This window comes from Nipponia nippon, unplaced genomic scaffold (assembly GCF_047370975.1).
Source record: "Nipponia nippon isolate SJK-2023a ecotype South Korea unplaced genomic scaffold, ASM4737097v1 scaffold_8, whole genome shotgun sequence".
Classification (NCBI taxonomy): domain Eukaryota; kingdom Metazoa; phylum Chordata; class Aves; order Pelecaniformes; family Threskiornithidae; genus Nipponia; species Nipponia nippon.
This window is the reverse complement of record NW_028262402.1, coordinates 24345944-24364928: the sequence shown is the minus strand read 5'-3', so window position 1 is coordinate 24364928 and position 18985 is coordinate 24345944. Positions and strand designations below refer to the sequence as shown.

Sequence of the window (18985 nt, the reverse complement as noted above, 5' to 3'; positions counted from 1 at the left end):
TCTCGGGAAAGCAATGGTTCCTAACGTCCAGTCTAAACCTCCCCTGCAGCAGCTTTGAAGCATTCCCACGTATCCTGTTGCTGGATCCCAGGAGAAGAGATCAGCACCTCCTTCTCCACTTCTCCTCCTCAGGAAGCTGTAGGGAGCAATGAGGTCACCCCTCAGCCGCCTTCTCTGCAAGTAGACAAGCCCAAGGTGCTCAGCTGCTCCTCACAGGACATGCCTTCCAGCCCTTCCACCAGCTTTGTTGCCCTCCTCTGGCTGCATTCAAGGACCTTCACAGCCTTCTTAAACTGTGGGGTCCAGAACCGCCCATAGTATTCAAGGTGAGGCCGCAGCAACGCTGAATACAGCAGGATAAGCACGTCTTTTGACGGGCTGGTTAGGCTGTGTTTGATGCACCCCAGGATGGGGTTTGCCCTCTTGGCTGCCAGGGCACACTGCTGACGCGTATTGAGCCTGCTGCCGACCAGCACCCCTGGATCCTTTTCTGCAGGGCTGCTCTCCAGCCGCTCCTCTCCAAATTTATATTTGTGCCTGGTGGCACTCCATCCCAGGTGCAGAATCTGGCATTTGGACTTGTTAAATTTCATCCCATTAATCATTGCCCAATGATCAGTGAGCACAAAAAGCGGTGAGCATCCAGAGTTTTTATTGTAATCTCAAAGATGAAAGTGGGGGAAATTCACACCTTTGTAGAGTGCTGTTGTCATTCTAAATCATTACGACAATGAATAACAAGCACAAGACCTCAACTGTGTGAATGCTGCTTTCCACTGTGTTGACTGTGAGCAGAGGAAGAATACACTCGCTGAAAAGTGTGTGCTTTTGGGATCGTAGCTGAAAGCAAAGAGAGGTACTGAGTAGGGGAAATGCTATCCTGTAGCTGAAGGATGAAAAGTTTGGGTAAATGGCAGAGTTGGGTCAAATCAGAGGAAACACTGGAGTTGCCAAAATGGCATGTTTCATGATTTCACACCGACTTCCTTGAATGTTTTATTTCTTACTTGAAAATGCTGAAATTCTCAGTTTTGGTATTTTTAAGGAAAAAATCCCTACTCTGTTTTTAAATGCCAATAAGTATATTGATATTCCGAGAAGTTTGAAAGTTGGTTTGGGTCCTGTTGAGGCTAAACACAAAATATTTCTGATCCCCTCCAAAGTTTTAACATTCTCCTTCCCCACCATGTGTGAACTGGAATTGTCCCACAGAATATTACTAGCAGGAAACCCAAAGAAATCCGTTTCCACTTCCCTTAGTTACATATTCTCAATTTGAGTTGGTATGAAAACTTATGGCTCAATTGTCATTGAGCTCAGCAAAGCCTCCAACTTTATGCCATTCTAAGAAGAAATTGTGGCCCTGAACACAGCTAGGAGAAAAGAGTCACTGTCCTGCATGACTAGAAGAGAGTCAGGTCAGCAGCAGTGTTACCGAAATGGATTTGCTTGCATTTTTCTTCTCTCCCAGTTCATGTGCGGGTACTGGAAAGAAGGCAGCAGAAGTACACACTAGCTGAAACCCCTTTTTATTGCTGGTAATAGAGGTGCCTCTCGGCTGGGAGCACAAAAAGGACCCAGTGTTACAACTCTTGATTCCTTATGTGCAATCTGCAGACTAGTGCTATATTAATTTTTACAGTTTACATCACCATGATATCGCCTGTTACCATTCACTTCTGAGTATTTGTACACGCGAACCCCCCGTGTAAGTGCACTTAATGCATACTTATTAGCCGAGTTTGCACGATTTTGTTGGAACTTTGCTGCTTTCAGCCGGTTTGGTCTGGTTTCTTCTAACAGCAAACCCGCTTGTACAGGCGAGGTCGCGGCCGGTCAAGTTCTGTTGGGTAGGTCTTCAAATCCACCTTTATTGTAGCTTTTTCTTATGTAACAGCAGCTCAGACAGTGACAGCAAAAAGGAGCTTAAGCCAAGGGCAGACCCAGGAAATGAAGAGAGGGTTGTAGGACAAAAAGTTAAGGTCAGGTTTCTTGCCAAGTTTTGTCCTCCAAATGGGTTTAGGACAAGCTGGGTGGCTTTGGTAGGTGGTATCTGAAACAAACCAGAGCAGTTACGATTTCAGCATTTCCTAACAGATTCCTGCTTTTCTCTTGAGGTTGTTACAGATACACACATGTGCCTGTGAATGACAATAGAAATTAAATGTGAGTCGCATGTAAGCGTTGGAAACTGGAATAACAATGAATACACTAGCCTATTAAAGAGATCAACACTTTGCTTTCAGCATGACAGCGAAGTCCCTAAAACTAGGAAGGAAGTTTGCCAAGTGCAGCTGAGTAGGTGGAACTGGCAACAGACGCAGTTGAACCTAAAGCAAGACATGCAGTTTTGCAAATAAGGAAACCCAATCATGGGAGGTGGTGATGGCAGGATACATTAAGTTCTACCTCACGTGGTATCTTCAACTGGAGATGATATGTCTTCCTGAGAAGAAAGCACTTGCGCAGTCACCGATGGCCAGGGAGTGAGGTGGAGTCACTTGGGAGAAAATGCATTACTATAATGGCCTGCTCCTGGCATAGATTCTGCTGCAGCAACACTTCCTCCAAAAATCTGCGTAGTATGAAAACGTATGGTCTGGGGACTTATGGTGTATCTTTGAATAATGGGGAAGTGTACTCATTAGCAGATAAAGATGGAGTGTAACCTGCTGGTTAGTCAAGACCAGCAAAATCTGTGAAGTGCTTATTACGTAATTACACAGTACTGCTAATTTTCAGGGATGCTGGACAAACTGTATACTAAAGAGATTCCCCTTACGTACCACAGCACTGCTTCAGCCTTTGCCCATCACTTTCCTCATCAACTATTTCACTTCTTCCAATGCGTGGGTGTGCTGTGGAAAATCTACCGCAAAGCACAACTGGAGATACCAGCTACATCTTCACATTCCTTAGCGGTTTTAATATCACAGCGGGGCGTCAGTGCAACACTGCCCTGCGCCTGTGTTATGGTAAGTGCCTGGAAGCCCAAAGTGTAAGGTCCATGGCGCTACATGAAATAATTGTGCAAAGGAGCCTCTGCTCTAAAATGGCCACCATCTACTATGCGGATGAGACACACCATGGAAGAACTGGAAAGAACACCAAAATAGAGAAGATGCGAGTCAAAAATGTGAAGTAGCTTTCGTAAAAGCTATTTTCCAAGCTTTCATGCTGGGGGAAGTCCTGCAGAGAGCATGCAATGGGGGGGTGGGGTGGGTGGGGGTGGTGGTGAGGGGCACTGGGGACCTGATGGCGCCCATCTGCCAAAAGAGGGGTCCTTTCCAAGTAGCGAAGAAAAAGTGCCGGTGCCAAGGCTGGATCTGGAAGAGTGGGAAGAAAGCCTGTGCTCAATGGCAGCAGCATGTCCATCTTTCTCGGCTTGTGCAGGGCCTCTTTCCCCAGAGCTGAGTACCATGGGGCCTGGCCCTGGGTCGTGCAGGGCCCCTTGTCCTGGCCTTGCCCTTGGAGATGCCAGGCCCCGTGGCAGTCAGGGCAGGGAAAAGAGGCCCTGCCTGAATAGAGGACCAACCCCCAATCACTTTTGGACCACAAAGCACACCAGTAGGACCTGCAGGAAAAATACATGCCTGGACTTCAGGAGAGCAAACTTTGGCCTCTTCAAAGATCTGCTTGGCAGAGTCCCATGGTGAAGGGCCTGGAGGGAAGAGGGACGCAAACATCTCTGGGCCACTTGTTCCAGCATTTGGGAAAAAACCCAACCAAAACCAAAACCAAAACCAAAACCAAAACCAAAACCAAAACCAAAACCAAAACCAAAACCAAACCAAAAACCTACACCCCCAAAACCCCAAACCTCCCAAAGTCTATCTATCAGTTGAATCATAGTTGCATATGGTTTCTTGGATAAAACAGAGAAAAAATGAATTAATACTTGCAGGTAGAAAAATTAAAATTTGCAGGAGGAAATAAGTATTTTCCTTTGTTCACAGTGAAATAGTGCAGCTTATTGGTACATGACATCTTTTAGATGAATAACTGCATCCTTTTTTAAAAAGTTGGCTGTGTATTTTAATCAGCAAGCGCGTTCTCAGTTATGCTGACCAATGCAGATAAAGTTTTAAAAGGGATAAAACTTGACCTCTTCACCAGAGAGCAGCATTTGGTCGTTCTGCACAGTATCACTGAATATGGCACACGGCTGTAAGCACAGGAACCAGAACTGCCATGTTATTCCCTTCGTAGGCTTCCTTTTCCCATGTGTCATGACTATTTTTGTCAGGCATTGAAATGTAAGTGGCTTCTCAGGGCCTTGAGGCAGCCAGTGCGCTGGAGGGAAAGGCTTGATATACTTTTCAAGTCAGGAACTTTCACGTGCAGTTCAACTAGTCATTGAGCTGCCTTGCAGAGTCAATCAGAGCCCACAGAAATACGACAGAGTAACGCCCTGGCAGTGAAGGCAGTGACAGGGAGCAGCTTCCTTTGTCCCTGTGATCCTGACACTAATCCACAGGGGTGGATCTGGTGCCACAGGCTGAGTTCTGAGCTTTGGGTATTCTGAACAGGCTCTGCTAAAAGTCTGATTTAAAAGAGAAGTATATGATACACTCTCAGGTAGGCACTTTGTTCTGTTCAAATTATGCTGTTTGTTTCAACGCATTGCAAAGAAAGCCTGAGAAAGGTTATCAAATTGAAGGCAAGAATCAAAAGGCAAAAAATTGACGAGAGGATTGCAAACCAATAACCAGAGCCATTTGCTCGGGAGTGACCTTCTGGAACTGCTGTAAGAAAGCCTTGATCTGTGCGCCCCACAGGTCATATTACCAGCCACACGGCTAAGCTGACTACCCTTATCAAAACCAGTACAAAGAGTCAGCAGCGTCACGGCGGGAGCTTCTCTTCTGGGCCCTTGATGTGAGCTAAAAAATCTTTTCTTTGGTCACAGTAAGCTAGTCCTAACCACAGATGTAACCTGGCCCGTCAGTAATTCCCATTCAGCGCACAAGGGACTGCACAAGGCCATTACTTAAGCAGCAGTGTGATCTTCTCTGGGGAGAAAATCATGCTGAGGAACAAAACTCGACCAAACACTTGCACCCAGCAATATGCCAAGGGGAAACAAAATAACAGAATTTGAGGCTTGGAGCATGGTAGGTAAGGCAGCAGTGTCATTTCAGACCGTTAGTCTACAAGGATGGAGGTCAGGCACTGAAAACGTTTTCTCTTTCCAAAGGTGAAAATGCCTGACAAGTTGAATAACTGATAAAGACCTAAGAGAGAGAAAAGCCAGGCAATAAAAAGCGGTAACATATGCTCCAGTTCCAGTGGGTGTTATTGGCCTTGACACAGGATTCGCTTGGTGAATTTCTGAGGTCTTTTTTACTTGGGAAGCCAGACATGCTGATCATAATGTCTCCTTCTGGCCCTAAAACCTGTGAATCTACTATGTCGAGGGAACAATGCTGGTTTATGTCCAGCTCCTAATGTGCATTTGAAGGTGACAGTCCTCTAATTGTGCTGCTCCTCGTTAGCCACAAGAATCATTGTGGCATATCCACCCTACAGTAGGTAAGAAACACAAACTCAGCTGCTCAGGTCACTGCAGAGGGAGGTTAGTCAAATAATACCTTTAAAAAGGGCTGGGTCAGAAAATCGCACATGCTATTCTAAAATGCAGAAGCGGAAACATTAAAAAGAGGATGGAGCCTGAGAGAAGGGCCAAGAATTGTTTAAGCAGAAGATACACTTGGCAAAGAAAACAGGATGTTATTGTTCTCCTCAACTTTGGTGTCAGAAGTGTCAGAAGAGCACGTGACATGAAGATGGGGCAAACCTTGCAAGAGTCCTCCAGCACATCACAGTACGGTGTGTGGAGGAGGTGGGGCACCACACTTCAGGGGGGTTTCTCCTCCACTCCAATGCTACACTTGAGCATTAACAGATCAAGAACATGGCAGTCCTGAAGACAGGTGAATTTTCACATGCTTCCTTTCTCATTTTAAGAGAGGGAATTTTAAGGAATTTGGGGCCAGATCCTTTCGTGATAGGAAACGTTTCCAAAGGGAGGCTCAATCCTGATCTACAGAGCTTTTTTTCTTTTGCATTCCCCTATAGTGTTACTGTAAGCTGCTGTCCTTGTAGCAGACCTCTCCTTACCACAGGGCTGACTTCGACAGGTGTTTCATTTTTCTCAGTTATTGCAATGTTCCAGTCCTTGGCCATGGGTAGATCGAGACCTGCAAACGACGGGCATCAAAGAGCAGCTGGAACGACAAAGTTGAAGCATGCAACTCAAACACAGAGCAGAGGAAGAAAAAGCATGAGAGTGACTACTTTACAGCGCAAAGCACCCCATAGTGCTCTGTCCTTATATATTATCCCCTCCAATACCTTCACCCTTGGTACCGCTTTACCTCACCTGTTTTCACTAGTACTGCACCTGTGTGCTGCCACCTTACACAGCAAAACAAATCCATTCCAGACCAGGTGTGAGCACACAACCTCATTTCCTTTAGGCTAGTCACACAACAAAACTGAGAGCTTATGTCAGCCTTCTGCTTTCTCGCCAGCTGCAGGAGACAAGCATCAGAAGAACACACCACAGCTTTGCAACAAGCAGCAGTGGCATTTTTGAGAGGTTACTACAGGCTCCAAGGCCAGACTTGCGATATTTTCACACTTTTCTTTTGCTCTCAGTAGTTCCATTATCAGACGGTTTCACCATGGGTGTGTTACTAGGACTAGTAAAGGATTAAAGCACCACGCAGGAGAATAAAGCAGGGAAGAGGCTGAAGGGACGTAATTGGCAAGCACTGGGACGAAGTTACCGGTGTTTCACCTAAGTAAAGAGTTGGTTGATTTCAAAGGGCGTTCTGCCTGATCAACAGCCGTGGGCCCACGTCCAGTGCATTCTACCCCAGGTGATTTATTTCAGGGAGGAAAAATAAAAGCACTCTGAGTTTTGATTATAAATAGCAAGATGTCTGTCAGTCGTGCCAAACCCCAGGACTACGTATTAACAGAGATCAATGCCTTCTCCTCTGCAGCAGGGTAATACAGCTTTCTGCATTTGGCAACAGTCCCCACGTGCACGCATAATTGCTGCACTCAGTTCGAGCTACACATGACAACAAATTCAGCATGGCAAGGAAGAGCCCCTGTCTGACACATGTAGCACAGCAAGGAAGAGCCCCTATATCCTTTGACAGTGACGTTCCCCAAACCGCAGGCTGCTGTTTTGAACAAAGCACAGTGTGGACATGTGGTATTTGAATAAACCTTCTTTTCTCCAGATGCTACAGTGTGATAATGTGACACAAATTCAGGAGCCCCTGCAGTAAAATACCATGCAACTGCAGTGCAGGTTTTAACCTGGTTTTGCTGATTCCAAAGCACTACAAACAGAAATAGCATTCAGAGACGTATTGCTACAGAAGGTACTTGATTCCTATGCCATATCTTTAACATTACTCAAGTCCAGGCAGTGTACGTAAAAGGAACCTGCTGTAAAGGAGATTTACGGTTGCCTGAATTTGACTAGTTTTAAATGACAAATTGGAGTATAGTTACATGCAAATAACTCTCAGAAACAAGTACTCTCAAGATGTAAAGTAAAAACTTCAAGCCTCTGGATGGCACAAATAAGCCTGTAACAACCTTTTTTTTCTTAAACTCATTGCGACACCTGAGGTTCTCAAAACCACCTTGTGTCTCCTTTGCTCCTAGCAGGAAAAGACCACCTTCACTTGGGGACAGCTCAAGTGAACCAGAGCTGTTCTTTGTAAGTGCTCTGACACCATCACAGGCAATATTAAAACATGATTTCAATCCTCCTTGTTTCCGGCTGTGTGACAGCTCTGCCCATAAAACCCTGTCCTGTGCACACTGCCTATAAACAAGAGAGAGGAAACACACGCGTTGCTTCTCGTGCAAGCTGTCGGAAGCGCTTAGTCTTGTAACCGTGCACATCTTTGAAGGACTCGGAGCAAGCACCTTCCCAAAGTGATTTTACATGTAATGATTAAATCAATCAACTGAATCAGGATAATTTCACTTCTCTATTGCCAAGGTGATAAATGGGGATTTCAGTGCTGTGAAGTATAATATTTGGGCTTAGGGTCAGCAAAAGGTGCTCTCAATTTGTGAAGTATTTGTAAAGTATCTACCATCACCTACTGGAAACGCTTTCATTTATAGGTTGATATAAAATCCAGCTGCCTAAGGAGCTTGCCGTGACAACTCTTCTGTCACAGGTACTATTGCTGTTTGCCCCTCTCTGCAGAGCTCAGCTGTAGGGTTTCCAGTCTGTTAGCTCCTCTCTTCTCCTGGTGGGAACTTAGGGCTCAATTCTGACCCTAGTTTGATACACCCTCTCCTGAATCTGAGCTGTGTCACTACGGTGCCGAGGTTAACTAGGAAACAGCTAGTACCAATGTAATATACCAAAAAGGGACTATCTCCTGCTGCAAGGCATTCCAACATCGTCACGTCCCGAACCACTGGAGATGTCTGCCATGGCCAGAGTGACGTGACGGGGCCCTGGCAAGCCACGGCCGAGGCCTTGGTGACTGACGTGAAACACCGCTGCTGAGCACCAAGACAAGAGCTGGGGGGATGGAGTGGGCAGTGGTGTTGTGGTAAGCCCAGATGCGTGTTCAGGGCCACAGCGCTGCTGGGGCAAGGGCCATGGTGAGGACGGCCCATCATGACATCCCCCGTTCTGTTATCACCAAGTCCCCAAGTGATGAGTTCTGTTGTCACCGAGGGATGGACTGTGATGTCACCTAGCGATGGATTGCGAGCAGGTGCTGCTCGCTGCTGGTATCCGGGTGCCGAGTCCCACCCAGCTGGTTTGTGCCCGCACTCCGGCTGAGCAGGTCGCAAGGCTGGAGTGTTGAGCGAAGCCTTGGTGCTGGTGTCCTGGTTGCGGAGTCGTTGCTTGCAGCTCTCCGTGACCAACCCAGAGCCATCGAAGGATTATCCCCGGCCCTGCCAGCTTCAGGCGGCCGGGGCACCCAGGAGGTGCGCTTGCGGCAGCAGAGGTGAGCTGGGTGGAGAAACCTCACTCTCGGGAGCTGGGAGGGTTTCCTTCTTAGAGGGACCTGGGCATCTCTTCCGCCCCTCCCTGGACCAGCCAATGACCGTGGCCTCTCTCCCTTTTCTAGCGTGACACCAGCTGCTGCAGCGCCAAAGAGAGGGAGCAGTTTGTCATCCCCAGCTCCCCGCAGCCCACCGCAGGGAGTGGAGAGCATGGCCACAGAGCTGCACACCCGCTGTCCAGTATGCCTGGACAGCTGGGACGATGCTGCCTATGTCATGCCATGCCTCCACCAGTTCTGTTACGCATGCATCCTGCGGTGGGCCAACAGCAAGCCCGAGTGCCCCCTCTGCAAGAGGAGAGTGCAGTCCATCGTGCACTCGGTGCGGGCTGACGATGACTTTGAGGAGGTCGTCCTCAGACCGTCTGGGCTGGCATCAGCGTCGGCCGGCACCCGCCAGGCTGGAGGAGGGCGCGGGCATCCAGCCCCCCACAGCCCCCCTCGCCCTGTAACACCCCAGCCGCTGGCGGTGGAGGAGGTGCCCCGGGCTCCAGTGGGCGGCCTCCAGCCCAACACCTGGGCATCCCTTTTCGACGACCACCCAGCCCTCCTCCAACGCTTTCTGCCCTGGCTGCAACAGCAGCTGGGGCTGATATTTGCGGAGGAGCCTTCAACGGCCGTCGTGATGGAGGACCTCATCCTGTCCGTCCTGGGCCTCTTTGGCCTGGATGAAGAGGTCCTGGTCCGGCTGCTGCAGGTCAGCCTCCGGAATCGCGCGGCGACATTTGTCCAACAGCTTATCAATGTCGCCGTGCAACGCTGCAGCGGGGAGGCCCACCGACTGCTGGGCCTCCAGGACGGCCATGCTGCCGAGGAGCGGCAGGGCAGCCCCACGGTGGCCACTCGTCCTGCTGCCTCCCAAAGTGGGTCTCCTGCCCCTGGCCCAGCCCCCTCCGGCAGCCCTGTGGGAGCTGATGAAGAGGAGCGCCCCGGCACCTCAAGCGCTGCTCTTCGTGGGGGTCCCAGCAGCCCCCGTGATGCCCCCGTTCCCACCCCCGGGGAGCAGGAAGAGCGGCACGAGGATCCGGGGGAGGCTGTGGCAGGTCCCTCCAGTGCCAGCCGGGGCAGGGACCGCTCCCTTGGGGGGCCACGGAGACCCCCGAAGAGGAGGGCCGGCACCTCCCACGACTCTTGCCAGCCCCCCAAGAGGCCACCCCGCCGGCAGAACTAGAGTGGGGCCTCAGGAGCTGCCAAAACCAGGGCGGGGCCAGGAGCTGCGGCACGTGTCAACACAGATGTCAACCCGGAGGCTCTCAGTAGGCTAGATCCATCACGGAAAACAAACTGCCCAAAGGCAAGGGCTGCCCAGCTCCAGACCTGCATCTCTGCAGCCAGTCCCGGGGCAGATGTTTCCAGCTGCGGAGGTCTCCAGCACCAGCCCCTGCCCCACCACTCATCACCCCAGGGCTGGCCTCCTCCTCACCACACCCTCTGCCCCCACGTCCCGGGGCTCTGCTCTCCTACCAGCCTGCAGTGCCCGGTGCAGCCTTGCTATGGCAGCACCCAAATCCCTCCTCCTGTGCGGAGTCACGACTTGGTGCCGCTCTCTGCATCAACCTAGGGTCGTACCCTGCCAAGGCAGGAGCCCCAAGAAGTTCAGCCCAGGGAAACACAAAGTCCTGCACTTGGGGAATGACAGCCCCAGGCACCAGCACATGCGGTGGGCTGCCCGGCTGGAAAGCAGCTTTGCAGAAAAAGCCCTGGAGGTCCTGGTGGGCACCAAGCTGATGATGAGCCAACAACGTGCCCTTGCCACAAGGAACACTATCGCTGTCCTGGGCTGCTTTAGGAGGAGTTTTGCCAGCAGGGCGAGCAAGGCGATCCTTCCTCTCCACTTGGCACTGGTGATGCCACACCTGGAGCACTGCGTCCCGTTCTGGGCTTCCCCAGTACAAGAGAGAGCTGCACGTACTGGAGAGAGTCCAGCAATGGGCCATGAAGATGATTAAGGCACTGGAGCGCCTCTCCTCTGAGGACGAGCTGGGGCTGTTTAGCCTGGTGAAGAGAAGGCTGAGGGGGGATCTGATCAATGTACAAAAAGGCCTGAAGGGAGGCTGCGAAGAAGATGGAGGCAGGCTCTTTCCGGCGGTGCCCAGTGACAGGAGAAGGCATATTGAAGAGCAGTCTGGACATGAGGGCAGGTAAGCGGCTCTAGCTGCCTCTGCTGGAGCAGGTGGCCTTGACATCCAGAGGTCCCTTCCAACCTCAGCCTTTCTGTGATTCTGTGAAAGTAGTTCAGTCGTGTAAAGAATCTATTCTAACAACTTCATTTTGGTTATCTAAAGTAAAGAAAGGGAAGGAGCACAGTTCTGCCCTGCTTATACTTAGGAGCCATCCTCAGGACACATACCACGATGCAGGACACAGGTGCAGTTTCTGCTGCTAAGTAAATGGTCTGAAATCTAGGACTGCCAGGAAAGACCCATAACCATTATGCTATAGGATACATACACTTTCTCTGTCTCCTGCTGATCTGGTAAATTTTATGTCAGCTGAAACTGTTCAGTCTTCTGGACCTCACTTTGTGAGTGCTTCCCAGTGCTGTCCTTGCCTTTGAGGATTAGAAAAAAAAAGAAAAGTTAAAAAAAAGTTAAATCATTCAAGAGGGAACGACAACAACAACAACAAAATCGCACATCTCTACTTCCATTATTAGAAATAAACCAAACCGTTCCTCTGCCTGACCCTCACTCCTAACCCTTTGCTTCATGTTCTTCTTGCTCTCTAACAGATCAATCATGTTTTCCGACAACTTACTCCATCGTCCTCTTCTCTCCTTTACAGCATCTTTAATCTTTTCCTCCAGTCAGCATGATAGTCCAACCCTTCCATAAAGTGCCAGCATACCATAGGATCAGCCTAGAATGACGTCCTCCAAACAGAGTAAATAAAAAGAACAACTTAGGATGTGAATGGAGCAGTCTGTAAGCTTAAGTAATATATTCCAATCTAATTAATAATGTAATCTATTAATTATTCAATAACATACGTTGTAGGAAAAAAGTAAGGGCCTACAGATTTTCTAAAAACTATACCATAATTATGCCTCAGAAAACATTCACACAAATACAGAAGACATTTCTCATGAAATATTAAAAAGTACACCAAGAGGAATGCAGTTAGCCCATGTGTATTTAGCAACCTTTTTCAAAAGCTATTGGGCTTGTAAGTTGGACTTTGAGAAAGTAGAGGCTTGGTCCGTATGATTTAAATGGTTAGCCAACAGTGTATACGCCTTCCTGTGTTCATGTAATCTTATCTACTTCTTCAACCAATTAGGCAGCCAGTGACATACATTATAGTGTCCTTTTTCAGCATTTACGTTCTCTAACAAGACTGTCCTCTGAGCTCCGTATGACTGAGCTTAAAAAATGTGTTAATCAGAAAATATTACTCAACCTAATAAGGCTTTTGTACCTATTGCAGAGAATATATGACAATGTGAGAGAAATGCTATAGAAATGTTTGCTGTACACTGACCGTATTGTGTTTAGGAGTATACAGAAACCACACTAAGCTGCTTCTATTACAGTGAAACAGTCATTTCAACAGATGAGTCCTTTCCTTTGGTATAACTCTATGTCTTGCTGCTTATGGTCCTTTTAAGCGTGTAACTGGCAGAGCATAATTGACTTCTTTCTCTTTTAACAATTCTCTCTCAATGCAGTCAGCAACACACTGTGTTCCAAGGTACGATGTCCGATTCCCTGTCACTCACATGCCTGAAGATAGCTGCAAAGCGGAGGAACTACAGAACAGGAGACCTGGGACATCCAGGAGACAGAAGGGAGTCCCTGAGTGATGAGTTCTGATGTCACCGAGGGATGGACTGCCATGTCCCCGAGTGACGGATTGTGACCAGGTGCCGCTCGCTGCCTACATCTGGGTGCTGAGTCCCACCCAGCTGGCTCATGCCTGCACTCCACCTGAGCAGTTTGCAAGGGTGGAGGGTTGAACGAAGCCTTGGTGCTGGTGTCCTTCCTGGTTGCGGAGTTGTTGCTTGCAGCTCTGCATGCCTGACCCCAGAGCCATCAAAGGATTATCCCTGGCCCTGCCAGCTTCAGGCGGCCAGGGCACCCAGGAGGCGTGCTCACAGCAGCAGAGGTGAGCTGTGTGGGGAAACCTCACCCTGGGGTGGGGAGCTGGGAGAGTTCCCTCCTTGAGGGACCTGGGCATTTCTTCCAGCCCTCCCCAGGCCAGCGAATGACCGTGGCTCCTCTTCTTTTTCTAGCGTGACACCCACTGCTGCAGCACCAGTGAGAGGGAGCAGCTCGACATGCCCAGCTCCCCGCAGCTCACGGCAGCGAGGGGAGAGCATGGCCACGGAGCTGGAGAACCACTGTCCAATATGGCTGGAGAGCTGGGACAATGCTGCCTATGTGATGCCATGCCTGCACCAGTTCTGTTACGTGTGCCTCCTGCAGTGGGCCAACAGCAAGCCCGAGTGCCTCCTCTGCAGGAGGAGGACTGTCTCCATCATGCCCTCGGTGCAGGCGGATGGTGACTTTGAGGAGCATGTCCTCACACCACCTGCGACATCATGTGTCGGTGGCCGCCAGGCAGGAGGAGTTCCTGGCCGTCCAGCTGCCCACAGCCCTGCAGCAACAGAACGACAGCCTGTGGAGCACCAGCTGCCCAGGGCTCCTCTGGGCGGCTTCCAGCCACACACCTGGGCGTTCCTTTTCCAGGACTACCCAGCTCTCGTGCAGCCCCTGCAACCCTGAGTGCGTCAGGAGCTGAGACTAATCTTTGGGAACCCGCGTTCTCAGGTACTCATGGTGGAGGACCTCATCATGTCTGCCCTTGTCTTTGTCGCGCTGCATGAAGAAGTTCCGGTCCGGCTGCTGCAGCTCAGCCTCCGAAACCACACGGCAATGTTTGTACAGCACCTTATTGATGTCACTGCGCAACGCTGAGCAGGGAGGCCCACTGACTGCTGGCCGTTGAGGATGGCCATGCTGCCAAGGAGTGGGAGAGCAGCCCCATGGCTGCCACTTGTCCTGCTGCCCCTCAGAGAGGGTCTCCTGCCCCTGGCCCAGCCTCCTCCATCAGCCCTGCGGGAGCCGACGAAGAGGAGCGCCCCAGCGCCTCAACCGCTGCTCTTCGTGGGGGTCCCAGCAGCCCCCGTGATGCCCCCGTTCCCACCCCCGGGGAGCAGGAAGAGCGGCACGAGGATCCGGGGGAGGCTGTGGCAGGTCCCTGCAGTGCCAGCCGGGGCAGGTACCACTCCCCTGGGGAGCCATGGAGACCCCTGAAGAGGAGGGCCGGCGCCTCCCAGGACTCTTGCCAGCCCTCCAAGAGGCCACCGCGCCGGCAAACCTAGAGCTGGGCCCCAGGAGCTGCCAAAACCAGGGCGGGGCCAGGAGCTGGGGCACGTGCCTGCCCGCAAGTCAACCAGAAGGCTCTCAGTAGTCGAGATCTACCAAAGAAAATAAATGCGTGAAAACTACCGCAAGAGTCTTGGTGTTCCTAGCAATGCCAGTAGCATTTCTATCCCCACCTGTGTTCTCTCCTCCTTTTCCTGATGCTGCGTCCTCCATTTCCTCATGAGTCCGCTGGTTCCTTCGGAGTCAGTGTGTTGGGAGAGGATGTGCAGCCATGAAGCCCTGGCGAGGAGGGGTGGGATATTAATGCTGGCGGGGCCTTCTACACATGCCAGGTACTGTTTTGGTACCTAATGGAAACGCTTTCATTTATAGGTTGATATAAAATCCAGCTGCCTAGCGAGCTTGCAGTGACAACTCTTCTGTCACAGGTACTATTGCTGTTTGCCCCTCTCTGCAGATCTCAGCTGTAGAGTTTCCAGTCTGTTAGCTCCTCTCTTCTCCTGGTGGGAACTTAGGGCTCAATTCTGACCCTAGTTTGATACACCCTCTCCTGAATCTGAGCTGTGTCACTACGGTGCCGAGGTTAACTAGGAAACAGCTAGTACCAATGTAATATACCAAAAAGGGACTATCTCCTGCTGCAAGGCATTCCAACATCGTCACGTCCCGAACCACAGGGAAGACAGGAAGGGCCGCCAGTTTCAGTTCTTCTAAATCAGTGGTGCTGCGGAAGGTCTCACGGAACATCCTCTGCCAAATATGCTCTATTGATGGCTGACAGCAAAGTTAAGATTGTGGAAGGTTAACCACGGCGAAGGGCCAAGCTCTCACCCAGGCCCTCCTCAGCAGGACGGGGGGAGGAAATAGGATGAGAAAGCTCATGGGTCCAGATAACGTCAGGGAGGCTGCTTACCAGCTACTGTCGTAGGCAAGAGAGGCTCCACTTGGGAAAAATTAATCGAATTTACTGCCAGATAAAATAGATTTGGGTGGTGAGAAGCCAAGGCGGGCATTAAAGCAGCACCTTTCCTCCCCGCCCTGCAAGGCCCAGCACCCCCCTTCCCCCAGAGGCCTCCAGCCCCACCGAGCGCCGCAGAGGGAAGGGGCTCAGGGAGCGCTTCCCAGTTTCTCTCGGCCCCTCTGTCCATCTCACACTTTCCCCTGCTCGTGCGTGGGCTCCTCCTCCTGGTGCTGGGATCAGCTGGAGCACGACTGTGGCGGGACGCACCCCTGAAGCAGGAGTGTCAGCAAGTGGAGGCGCAGCTCTTGAGCAGGCCTGGCTGCTGGAGCTGCTGCCCCGCTAAAGGCCTCAGGGTTATTCACAGGAAAACCTGCGCCGCTGTCACGACCACTAACAAAGTGCCGGCGCTTTTGCACTTGCAAGAATTCTGGACGTAGTGGAGTGAGTTCAGCCAAGGGCGATGAAGGCGACCAAGGGATGGGAGCGTCTCCTGTATGAGGACAAACTGGGAGAGCTGGGCCCCTTCGGCCCGGAGAAAGGAGAGCTCAGGGCATCTTCCCAATAAGTACCTGGCGGGGACAGTAACGCCAACAGAGCCAGACTCTTCTCAGAGGTGCCCATCGAAAGGACAGAGGCCTTGGGCACCAACTGAAGCACAGCCCTCCAGCTAGGCCCCACTGACACCAAGCTACAGTTCTGACTGTCTCCTCTTCTGCTTTTTTTCCTTGCCAGTTTCCATAGGAAATAAATAAGCTCTACAAAAGGCCCCAGCAGCAATAGGCCACTGCCAGTGGAAGGCAGCCTAAGTGAAACTTGGGACCAAACAATTAGACCAAAGCTTTAAACCAGAGAGCATTTGAGAAGCGAGCCATATTAATTATTTGGGTTTAATTTACAAAGGGAAAACTAAGGATTTGGGGATTGCGCTGGGGAGACACTATAACATAATTCTGCGTCAAAGGAGAGCATATTTTTCTCTTTGCATAAGCTCATGCAAAACGACTGCAGAGCACTCTGGCTTGGCAGCCCATGACACAGAAGCCCTCAGTTTCACAGCGGCTCATTGATTGCACAAAAACCAGAAGCAGAGTTCTTAGTCATTAAGCGTAGTCATTAAGAAGGCTATCTGGTCAGGTTTGGAAAGCTGAGGTATCATCCTTAGCTCTTGTGTGCTCTTCTCCTGGGCACGCAGTACGCACTGAAAACAGCGGAAGAGGCACAGATGATTGCTGCTGTCAGCATATTTATGTTGGTTTTTTTTTAAATATACCCTGTGAATATGCAAAGGTTTTGAAAGGACAAGGCCAGCTCAGGACAGCTGAAGCTATCTGTGCTAGTATAAATGCTTATTTGTTATTAGCAGGTGATTGTTTCTCTTTGGCAGGGCGATCAACAAAACAGTGAGGTGGTCTGAAGCCTTGTTCAGATGAGTACACTGCAAACGCCAGCCTCTGAGTTAATTATCTGCTGCCCCTCCTAATCAGTGGGCAGAGAGAGGATTTCTTTGATACGATTCCAGTGACTTCAGACATCTGTTTTAAGATTTTGACTTGATGCACAGAGACCCACAAAGAGTCATTCAGAGAGGTCATTAAGAGACGGAAAATTGCAGTCATTAATGTTATGTGAGATCGTATCCACCATAAACAACCATGCAAAAATGATGGCAGTTTTGAAAAGACTAAAAATTTTCATCACAGCTCTCATAAAATTCCATGTCCTTCTGAAAGCTCAAGACTAGGAGGCTATAGTCAGTACAGACAACTGTCAGCTTTCACTTAAAACTAATGAGTCTGATTTTGTTTTTTTCCCCCCCCCCCAACATACCATCGTGGAAATATGCTTGAAAATGACCATAAGACATTTAGGAAACGGATATGCCAAATGGTATAGTTTGCATGCAGTGGGAGCTTAGACTCAAGCTTGAATGCTTACGCTTGATATTATTAAATACAGAACATAACTGAACTTCTAGTAAAGGCGAATTTTTGGGGAAGAAAAGGGTATGTGAAGCTGCTTTTCTCCCTAATTTTTTCAGTTTCTAGGAAGTTTTACATAATTCTGATTCATAAGATTATTTTCATTCTCTCTTTCTGTTTCCTTCATTGTGGAGATCTTGATTTGTGCTCAGGGACAAAAAATTGTTGCCTACAGAACAGTAAAACAAAGAAAGATTTTTCCTTAAAAACAAAATTGGCGATGGATGAGACTCGAATTGCTTGGTTGCCATGTATGTATTTGGCAGGACACTAAATAAAAAAATGCTTAAAAAAAAAAGAGCATTACGTGAGCTGCCGCGTACACAAGTATGTTCCAGGAAATCTGTCTGTGAGAGTCTCTGCAATGACCAATATTTGTTCCGTACAGCAGAGATGGAGGACATCCATCCGTCTCCCCTTTCGCTGTTTGCCTTGGCCCAATCCCCTGTCCTGGCATCGGCTGGAGGTTTTTGGATGCAGCTTCCACAGCTGGTAGTGGTTTCTCGTGAACTGACTGAACACTTGCTGAGGTTAATCACCATCCTCTGACCGCTGTCCCAGGGAACGCAGGTAGTAACCTGTGCTTTTTGGTGCAATGAAAATGACCGATGCAAAAAAATTCCTCTAACAGAAATAGCAACTTCTATGAGGGCCCGATGGACATCTGCCTGAAAGTAATCTATTTGTCTATACGTATACATGCATGTATACATATTTATATTCCCAGTACAAACAGCAAAATTTAGTAATGTACTGCCTCATGTGTACTGCTTCATATCATCTAATGGTGACACGTGTATTACCAGCAGTGCGCTATGTTTTCTAGTAGGCTTTGAAGGGCACCTTGAGTCAGGGTGAGAGCATATTTAGGTTAGATATTAGGAAAAACTTCTTCACCAAAAGGGTGGTCAGGCATTGGAACAGGCTGCCCAGGGAAGTGGTTGAGTCTCCATCCCTGGAGGTATTCAAAGAACGGAGAGATAGGATGCTCTAAGACATGGTATAGATGGACTTGGCAGTGCTAGGTTAACGGTTGGACTCAATGATCTTAAAGGTCTTTTCCAACCTTGACGATTCTATGATTCTACATCCTGCCTGATTACAGCATTTATTTGGAGTTTTTCTTTCTCTTTGTGGTTGTGGCTCTCTTGGCTGACCCCTGCTTCCCCACAGGGCACAGCACGTTCCCTTCTGGCATCTGGCGCCTGTGGGGGTGACACGGCTGCCAACAGGAGTGCCACCCAGCATCCCGAAGGGATTGAATTAGACTTGTTTCATGTTTCTGCATCTCCAGATTCCTGCTGCTCCATGGGAGTGGCAGAAATGAGGGACCCCATTAAAGGCCCTTCACCCGCAGGTTTCCAACAACAAATGCCACAGTGCCCCCCTCTGAGCTGTCCCGTTTCTCCAGACATCCTTCAAAGTTAGAAAACGACATCTCCGTTCATATGGTCTTCGTTCCTTCTCAGTGCCCCCGGCTCCAAAACAGCTGCAGCTCAGGAGCCAGGTGTCACTTCAGCGAGAGACGGGCCTGGGATAACTCTGGGTCCTGCTGCATTTTGGAGGCACCTCCCCGCAACAAGCGCGCCCCGCGCTGGGCCAGGTGTGTGTGGGTTGCAGGGACTTCTCCACGGCCATGCGCCCTTCCTGGTAGAG

General features: G+C 49.8%; 2 protein-coding genes across 18 annotated transcripts in view; one reads left to right on the top strand and one right to left on the bottom strand.

Moving 5' to 3' along the window:
* Positions 1-635: 635 nt before the first annotated feature.
* The window catches only part of LOC148050518 (phosphorylated adapter RNA export protein-like), a 28302-nt gene continuing 9952 nt past the window's right edge, over positions 636-18985 (bottom strand). For 2 of the 17 annotated variants that reach the window (XR_015700903.1, XR_015700908.1), the window contains 3 exons: positions 11820-11934; positions 11514-11613; positions 3669-6227 (listed from right to left, as the gene is read on the bottom strand). Coding sequence is in view for 10 of the 17 variants with exons in the window: in XM_087741234.1 (XP_087597360.1) it covers positions 1871-2053 (183 nt within the window). In the remaining 7 variants the exon portion in view is untranslated. The other 15 variants (XR_015700902.1, XR_015700906.1, XR_015700905.1 and 12 more) reach the window with 15 other exon arrangements.
* On the top strand, positions 6248-10234 carry LOC148050519 (E3 ubiquitin-protein ligase Topors-like). Its single transcript, XM_087741250.1, has one exon. The coding sequence runs from the start codon at positions 9214-9216 to the stop codon at positions 10231-10233; it is 1020 nt and encodes a 339-aa protein (XP_087597376.1). The 5' UTR covers positions 6248-9213; the 3' UTR covers position 10234.

What these genes read in the sequence shown, in the direction of transcription:
- LOC148050519 (XM_087741250.1), top strand. Translation starts at nt 9,214, where the DNA reads ATGGCCACAGAGCTGCACACCCGCTGTCCAGTATGCCTGGACAGCTGG.